Source organism: Urocampus carinirostris, chromosome 17 (genome assembly GCF_059441175.1).
Source record: "Urocampus carinirostris isolate Australia breed hairy pipefish chromosome 17, RoL_Ucar_1.0, whole genome shotgun sequence".
NCBI lineage: Eukaryota > Metazoa > Chordata > Actinopteri > Syngnathiformes > Syngnathidae > Urocampus > Urocampus carinirostris.
Genome location: NC_142365.1, coordinates 15,423,906 through 15,433,348, shown reverse-complemented (window position 1 = coordinate 15,433,348; position 9,443 = coordinate 15,423,906). Strand labels below are relative to the sequence as shown.

The 9,443-nt window shown below is 38.0% G+C and overlaps 1 protein-coding gene across 1 annotated transcript; it reads left to right on the top strand.

Annotated features, from left to right (window-relative positions):
• The first annotated feature begins 851 nt into the window (after nucleotides 1–851).
• guca1d (guanylate cyclase activator 1d) lies at nucleotides 852–8,558 on the top strand. The gene is made up of 4 exons (XM_088321296.1): nucleotides 852–1,319; nucleotides 2,543–2,692; nucleotides 6,518–6,605; nucleotides 6,672–8,558. Exons 1-4 carry the CDS (start codon nucleotides 1,125–1,127, stop codon nucleotides 6,794–6,796), a joined length of 558 nt encoding a protein of 185 aa, XP_088177422.1. The 5' UTR covers nucleotides 852–1,124; the 3' UTR covers nucleotides 6,797–8,558.
• Nucleotides 8,559–9,443: the final 885 nt, after the last annotated feature.

The window sequence follows — 9,443 nt, the reverse complement described above, 5'->3', positions numbered from 1 at the left end:
GGATACACTCTTCTCCTAAGCTCCCAACCACCCAATTCAGGCCGTTGTCAACCCCTGGCAGCACCACCTGGGGGTCGGCGGTGGAGTCTGGAGAAAGACCTCCAGGACATCCACCCAGTTCACCGCCACAGGACGGAGCCTTGCTGAAGCCTGGCCCAAAACTGTACCCAGCCCCTTCTCACCCTAACTTCATCCCCAGGCAGCCCACAGTCATTTCTAATCTGAGAAATGTTTAAGACCATCTGACTGCCTGCCTTCATTTACTGTACTGGTTACCTCAACAATAAACCATGTCTACAATCTGTTTGAGATGAGTTCGGCTGAAAAACAGAGGTCATTTTAAACCTGAGCGAAGGTTTTTTTGCAGATTCCAAAGAGGGTCTATCCTAAAGAAACTGGAGCGGAGCCAGCACAAGGGTCTGGAGGCTTCTCCTTGGGTCCTTTGATGGGCAGTTTTTTGTTAAGGTTTAGGTGCAGCCAGTCTACTTTAAGAGTCGGAGGTCAAGGTGTGGGGACTGATGATGCGCAGGTAAGATCTCTCTAGCCTGAGATTGGCGCCCTGTAGGAAGAAATTGCGGTACCAGAACCTGACTGTTTGGTTACCATTTGAAGTGAAAAGAATACAAAACTAAAATCGAGTGACCTTGTATCCTCTTTGTGGATCTAAAATCTCAAAACCCAATTCAATGTTAAATTGCAGACTCACGAAGGCACCGGCATAGGCAGCCCATTAAGGACCTTCTCTATCCAACCCAGGTGAGTTGATTATATAATCAGGACTAGGGCGGGTACGGGGTCAGGACACAGCGACATGGCAGCCTGATCCCATTAGAGGTTTTATTTCATTAGCTTTCTTTAGTCTTGCAGCAAGACCTAAGAGGGTTAGAGAGTCCTAATGTTTGCTCTCTGCCGGCGCTCATGCGGGGACATTTGAGCGTCCTGGAGTCTACTGGTCTCACCGCCATGGACTTCTGGCCTCTATTACATTTTCTTCAGCACAAGATTCATTGCACGACTCTTTCGATGTAGACCAAAGGCTCCTAAGCTCATCCAACTCAACTGGCAGAAGATTCTCTAAGACAAAGTCTCCGCTTCGGTTTTTTTCCCCCGGATTGGATCGGAGGATGGGCAACCACGGCTCCAACCTGGATGACATACTAGCCGAGGACATGCACCACTGGTACAATAAGTTCATGCGAGATTCCCCGTCGGGCCTCATTACTCTGTTCGAGCTGAAAACTATCCTGGGCCTGAAGGGGATGACGGAGAACGCCAACAGCTACGTGGACCAGGTCTTCTACACTTTCGACATGGATGGGGTGAGACCATCTTCTTGCAATAAAATCTTGTACATTACTTCATAAATCTTTGAAGGAATACAATAACTTTGCCCTTAAGAAATCATGAGTTCCAAATGAATAGAATTGGAGTGTAATAGCAACAACATTGTGCAAAACAAGAAGAAAGAACATTGGAATTTAAATGTTCCTATGCATTGGCTAGATCCCTTTAGTTTCTACAGTTTTGTGTACCTGTTTAAGGTGGTGATAACTCTGGGTTAGGAAATGTCTATGAACCTGCTAGTCTACTTTTTAAGGGACTTGTAGCTCTTCCACAATGCAGCAGATCAAATAAGTGGGTTCTGGGGAGTCCTTAATAAATGTGTCCTCCAGACTGAGCAGAGAGCAGCTGATGATTTTTTAGGCAGTGTTAATGACTCTCTTAGCATGTTAGTCTTAGTTTTAAGGAAATTTTACCATCAGCCAAAGGACGTTGGTCAAAGAAGTGGGGGCCTTTCGCGGTGAAAGGAGTCCATAATAATGTTGTCGACAATGTCCTCCAGACTGGGTAAAGAGCAGACCATGATTTTCTGGGATGTGTTTATGACCCTCAAAGCCTGATGGATTTTGTTTTAAGGAACCTGTAGCGTCTATTAGAGAGCGCTTGTCAAAGAAGTGTGGGCTTTTTGCGGTGAGAGGAGTCCGTAATACTGTGGTAGGCAATGTCTTCCAGACTGGGTAGAAAACAGCCCATGCTGTTCTGGGCTGTGTTGATAACCCACTGAACCTGTTAGTATTTGTTTTAAGGGACCTGTAGGTCTTGCCAAAAGGCAGCAGGTTAAAAAGGAGAGTCCAAAATGATGTTAGCAATGTCTTTCAGACTGGGAAAAGCGCATTCCATGATTGTCTTGGCAGTGTTTATGACTCTCTGTAAGTTTCTCCCAACATTACACACCATGATACCAGAGCGCTCTCCTTTGTGGTTTCCATAGAATGACATCACAATCTTCTGGTCCAGGCTGTTCTTCCTGAGCCCTCTCTGGAAGTGGAGCCACTGCCAGAAAGAATGATCGGTTAGCTCATTGTCTAATTGGCTTTAGAGCAATCACATGCACGCTCATTATCCTAGCAGTGTCTCCTGGACTCATGGGTCTGAAAGAGTGATTTAGCTTGTCTCAAGTTCAGTTAATACCCAAAAGATCTAAATATTCTAGGTCAATTGTAGGTGGAATGTTTGGAAATGACCTTTTCTCACCCACCAGGACGGATATATCGACTTTGTGGAATATATCGCTGCCATCAGTCTGATGCTAAAAGGGGAAATCAACCAAAAGCTCAAGTGGTACTTCAAACTCTTTGACCAAGACGGAAACGGGAAAATCGACAAAGAGGAGTTGGAGACCATCTTCTCGGTAAGAGGAATTCGTCATGGTTCGGTATCTTGAACCGAAATTCGCTCACTTTTGTTTACTTTTAGCCTGAAAAAAAACGGACATGTACAGTGAACTTATTCACGAATGACTCTCTAACATAATTGATTTGCATCGTGCATTGTGTTCTGCATTCTGATTGGCTTTCAGTCCACATTTAAAGTATTATTTGACAGTATAGTAGTGTTAAGTTTAAACTTTAGAACTTTAGTAGATACTCAAAGGACAGAGGACATTAATGGATTTTGAATTTGCAAGGATACTAGAGAGAGAAGCCTTCACATAAGAGAATTCCATTCCCTATTTCTGCCCCACAAACTTCATTTAACTAAACCTTCACAGTTATAAAAACAGATCAGTCCTACAGGGTGTGGGTATCAAAGAACAGCAACATGTCAAGTAGAGTCGCATTTATTTGTATGACCCTGAATCACAAAACGTCTCAAAGGACTGCAAAAGCCGCAATTATACCATCCCCTGATCTGAAACTGACATGCGGATAAGGAAAAACTCCAAACCTCAGCATGAGAAGATAAAAAACCTTGAGAAGGGGCCACACAAGTGGTAATCCCCCTTACCAGGATGACCAGGCTGCAATAGATGTCACAAAACACAAAATATATTGAACATCAATAAAAAACCTAAGTAATATTTAAAATTGTTGAAAAAAATCCATGACAGCAACAATAAAGCTTCCCATTTCACACGGCTTGTCGATGCAGATGATGGCAAGGGGCTTCAGGTCAAGGTGCAGGTCCACTGACTCATCCCGATACGTCCTTCTCTCTCACGATTGGCTGATGGTGACAATTAGAGATAAATAGAGATAGAGAGATAGAGAGATAAAGAGCTCGATAGCTCAATAAATAGATAGATAGATAGATAGATAGATAGATAGATAGATAGATAGATAGATAGATAGATAGATAGATAGATAGATAGATAGATAGATAGATAGATAGATAGATAGATAGATAGATAGATAGATAGATAGATAGATAGATAGATAGATAGATAGATAGATAGATAGATAGATACTTCATTCATCCCCATAGGGAAATTCACACTTCCAGCAGTATCCTTGTGTTGAAAAATAAAATAATAATACAATAAAAGAAATAGAATACAGAAATACCCAATATAACGTGTTGATATAGAGTATTTAAATAGTGCTACATAAAATACACACTGCAATAAAAATAGGGTAATATGCAAATGTGAGGGTGGGGTTTAATGTGGGCTTTTACTCCCCCGGGTGGAGTTAAAGAGCCTGATGGCATGAGGGAGAAATGATCTCAGTCTGTCCGTGGAACAAGACTGTGACAGAAGTCTGTCAATGATGTCAATACAACAAACAACAGAGCACAATGATAGTCAAAATAAGAAATTGGCATGATTTGCGTCTGTCCGATATTTAAAAGAGAATAATCTTATCAAGCAGTTTTTGTTGAAGAGAAACAACATTTATACATTACTCATAATTGTTAAAATAAGGCTTGAGCCCGGTGATTTAGCCACTTAGGATCTCTCACACTTAAGATAAATCTAACATGTTTTGTGAGTGAGAAACCGTGTGCGTTCACCATTTTCTTTTGTAAAAGACAATTGTCCATTGAATAGACTCAATATGACCAACCATAAAATCTCCTTCCAACCTACTTGAACTGAGGTCAACAAAGCCTTCTTTCATTTCCAGCCGGTGCTTGCAATTTCCTTCCAGAGAGTCTCCCTTTTCACTACACTATAAAAACGGTTTGTTATTTGGTTTCAGCTCATAACAGAGTACTTGATTGGAAAGTTATTGTAAAATAAAGATTTCTGCTTGAATGATTCGGCCTATCGTGGGTTTTCTAAATAAACAATGTTTCGCTGTTGTATTTCCTTTAACGAAAAATGATTTCAGATAAAGGGGGGATATTTTTAAATACTTGATTTTGGTTAAAGCAACAGAAGAGTTTCAAACTGGGTGTTCAGGGTCAAATATCTCCATACTTTTTCTGCACAATGACAGATGATAAATAAAAAAAATACAAAAACGACTCTATTCTATTTAACTTATTCTATCTGTAAAATGTGTGTCTATATATATTTTTTTCAAGTTTAAAGTGATTTACTCATGAAGACAGGAGGATTACAAGTGAAGTCAGCTCTCTGCTAATCTGCTGAATAAGGTCAATTGTTTAGGAAGTGGGGAGAAGAAAACGCAATGACCTAGTATTGGTGCTAAGGTGGGCGGGGCAAAACTTTAGAGGGGCGGGGCCAGGAGCCCAAAACATTGTTTCGATTTCGGTCCAATACCTTGGCAATCCACAAGAAAACAAATATCCTATTTTTCTTAAAATAAATATACTTTCAAACATTAATACTTGCGTGTTAAATTTTAATTTATATTTATTTATAAATGCACTGTTTTATCGAATTAATTTCGGAATACTCAGAATTAAAGCAAATATATAATGCCTCTTTTAAAGCACTAAATTTGCTAATATGTATTGAAAAACTATTTTATTTCACATGGCATTTGATAGGAAATCTTGATAAATATGTGATGAAAAAATGGAAAAAGAGAAAATGCAGAATTTGAAAAAGTATATTTAATATATTTATTGTCACAATCCTGCACTCAGGTTTAGTTTCCTCTTTTTCTCTACCTCCCTCTCTTTTCCCGCTCACTTGCCCTTACCTTATTTGATCATTAACTTCCTAGCTCTGATTTCCACCCCATAGCTGGTGTCATGTGTCCTGATTACCCTCCAATCACACCTCTACCTCTTAACTATTGAAACACTGTGTTACAATGTCAGGTCTGTTGTGGACACTTTGCTAGTTGTTTTGAGACCTGGGTTGTTTTTGTTTGCTGTTTCTGTTTTTTGTTGATAAACACCATCTTTTGTTGAGCACACCTTCCTCCATTCCGACTACCCTGCAGTTGGGTCCACAACCGGAATTTTTTCACAACGTTTTATTAAAAATTCATTTTTATGGACACAAAGCAACACTGGTGATAAGCGTTGCCCCAAAACAACAACTATATGTATTAATTATCTCATCTCATCTCATCTCATCTCATCAGCCGTACCGCTTATCCTCATTAGGGTCACGGGGGGGCTGGAGCCCATCCCAGCCATCTCCGGGCAGTGAGCAGGGGACACCCTGAACTGGTTGCCATCCAATCGCAGGGCATATGTATTAATTAGTACTTTTTAAAATATTTTTTATTCAGCGAGCCAGATTAAAAAGCCCGGAGGTCCGTATGTGGCCCGTAGCTGTAGTTTCCCCATCCTGCAGCAAGGAGTGAGCCACTGTTTTATTTTATCACTTTTCATATTGCAACATAATAACCATTACTTTTCTTCAAAATATTTCATTCAGTGAGCCGGATTGAAAAACCCAGAGGGACGTATATAGCCCGCAGGTTGTAGTTTGCCTATCCCTGTGCTAAGAAGTTAGCCACTGTTAGATTACGGAGGAAGATTTTACCACTTCATATTTGTAACTAATAACCATGACTTGAAAAAAAAAAGTTCAGTGGACCAGCTTAAAAAGATTGAGGGTCCATATGTGGCCCGTGGGCCCTAACTTGCCCAACAATGCGCAGGTTAGCCAAAATGCCCACATAACAACTCTCACCACTGTTTTTGTGTTGATGTGTACCGAATATTTTCACAAAGAAGAGAGGCGAAAAACCAAATATGAAAATTCCGATAAAATCCGTAAATTCCGATGAAATCCATAAATTCCGATAAAATCCGTAAATTCCGATAAAATCTGAAAATTTCGATCATTATTTTTTTCCCCCCGTAAAAGGCCATCCAGGACATCACACGAAACCGAGACATCGACCCCGAAGAGATCGTCACGCTCATATTTGAGAAAATCGACGTGAAGGGGGAAGGTAAAGAAAACTGATTTTTTTTAAAAATGAAACGTGCTACCTGCTAAGCTAATTTACTTGGCACAGGTGAGTTGACCTTGGAGGAGTTCATCGAGGGTGCCAAAGATCACGAAGACATCATGGACATGCTGAAGAACCTGATGGACTTGACGCCCGTCTTGGTCATCATTGTAGAAGGGCTGAAGCAATGAAAACTGTGGAAAAAGATGAGGAGGACAAACAAACAAAAAAACACTAAATCGACCTAAAAAAGTTTGTTACTTTGTTTAATAGGATTTAAAAATGAACTGCTGTGCCTAACAATAGATGATTCTTTACAACAATAATGTATAAAAGTATTTTTTGTGATTCATTTTGATGTTTATTTCACACTTAAAGTGTATTTAGAGACACATTTCTTGCTCTGATCCTCTTAAAGGGACAGTGTGTATTATTAAGCAACTCCTAGTGGTTAAACAATTATTTTTCTTTATTTCTGTTTACTTTCTTATCTTCCTTTTCCCCCTTTTTCTCTTTTCTTTCTTTTCCTGTTTCTCCTTTTCTTTTTTATTCTTTATTTCCTTCTTTATTTTCTTCTTCTCTTGCTTTTTTCTTGTTGTTTTCTTGTTTTTTTTACCTTTTTTTCTTAATTTTCTTTTTTTCTTTTCTTTTCCTTTTCCATATTTTCTGCTTTTTTAATTTATTTTCCCATTTCTCCTTTTATCCTTTCTTTTTTATATTTACTTTATTTCCTTCTATTCTTCTGTTTTTTTTCATTTTTTTCTTGTTGTTTTCTCACCTTTATACTTCATTATTTTTCTTACTTTCTTGTTATCTTTTTTTTCTTTTTAGCACTTTTTCTTTTCAACTTTTCTGCTTTCTTTTTTTCTTCCTTCAATTTTATTTTATTTTTTTAATCCATTTTTCTTTTCGTTTTTTTCTTTTTTTTCTTTCATTTCCCATTTCTCTTTCTGTTTTTTTGTTGTTGTTTCATTCTATTTTTTGTTTAATTCTTGCTTTTTTACCATGTTTCTTGTCTTTTTTTCTTTTCCTTTCTTCTTCCTTTTATCCCCTCCTGTTTTTCTTCTTTGTTTTCCCATTTCTCTTTTTCTCCTTTCTTTTCTTTATTATTTCCTTCTTTTCCTCTCCTTTTTTTTCATTCCCCTTTCTTACTCTTTTTTTGTTTCTTTCTTTTCATACCCCAGTCTCCCCCCCCTTTTTATTTAATTTTATTTTTCACCAAACGCTGGGCATAAAAATAAGTAAATAGCACAATTTGGTATCTTCGTAGTTTGTATTCTTAATTGTGCTTAGCATCACTCGTCTTCGGCTGCAGAACGCAATACAGCGACATCCAGTGGTCTAATATTACACAGTGTCCCTTTAAAAATCAAGCAACTGACCTGTGACGGAATATTTCCAAGTACTTTTGTCGATCTTACAACCATTTTTTTACGAGAGCAAACATGTAGAAGACCATTTCCCCCTGTTGCATTTTCTGTCAATTGTCTCTATTGGAAGAGTTGGAAAATGTTCTATGTTTCTATTATTTTTTGTTTTGCCATTACATGAGAAGACAAATGTTGAATGAATTTGCAATTTGAATCATATTCTTCGATGAAAATAGATCAAAAATGATCTGCCTCCTGATAGTTTAACTTGTTAGCTACAGTAGCTAATCCTGATTTGCCAGATTTGTACTTAATTGCTTGAAAATAATGTTGAAGGGATGTAAACAATTGAATTGTTAACATACTAGTGACTGAAGATTTATTTTTTGTTATTTGGGGGAAAAAACGTTTTTTTTCATGGTTTTGAGTTAGCCATAACTCGTATAGCTGAACTTGTTAGCGTCTGTGCTAAGTTGCTAATGGTCCATTCGATTGATTTCCTTCACAGTGAATAATCAAAGATGATTGTAAATAATCAAATTGTTGTGTTGCCTTATCCAATAAACATGATTTTGTATTTGTTTTTGAACCTCCATCTTAAGAAATGAACACTATTGAATTAGTCAAGGTTGGTTTTAAACTACCTAAACATGAATACAGGAAACAATGAATGTACATTCATAACATTTTATAAAATCAGACACAAGATTCAAAATGATAAGTATAAAAGAATAAAACTTTTCCCATGGAAATAAAAAATAATTTTTAAAAAGAAATCATAATTTCCATAAAGAAGGCTAATCATTAAAAATAAGTTTATTTTACAACAGTTTTGACCCTTAATGAGATAATTCAATATAGTATAAAAGCTAAAATAAATATGAAGTTCTTTGGGCAGAATTCTCTACTCATTTCAAGTATTTGTATTCCACCATAGCGTACTTTTAGAAGGTTCCGAATAATACAGTCTTTGATATATGGTATGGCTGATAATGGTAAAATTTTTGTATTTCGAGTTCTCTTTTTACTAAACATGATGTAAGAATAATATTTGTTGGCCTGGGCACCACCATGCTGTACTTGCCCAAGACACACCACGGGAAATGGTGCCCCTACAACCTATATATCAAATAAAAAAATATACTATCACAACAAATTAAAATGGTAGACACATACATAGTATACAAATGCTAATGAAATATATTTCTCAATATGGTCCAATTTCTCAACATCTAGCGCAGGGGTGTCAAACAGGCGGCCCGCAGGCCGGGTCAGGCCCGCTAAGGGATTGAATCCGGTCCGAGACACAACACTCAGAGAAGAGCAAGAGAAAAACAAGCTGCAGGTTGAAATATGTCCACTTGATGTTGCCAAAGCCAGGTGCCTCTCGCAATGATGCTGTCCTTGTATTTCTTTCTCTCTCTCTTCCTCCCTTTTTCTCTTGCTCTCTGTCTCTCTTTTGCTCTCT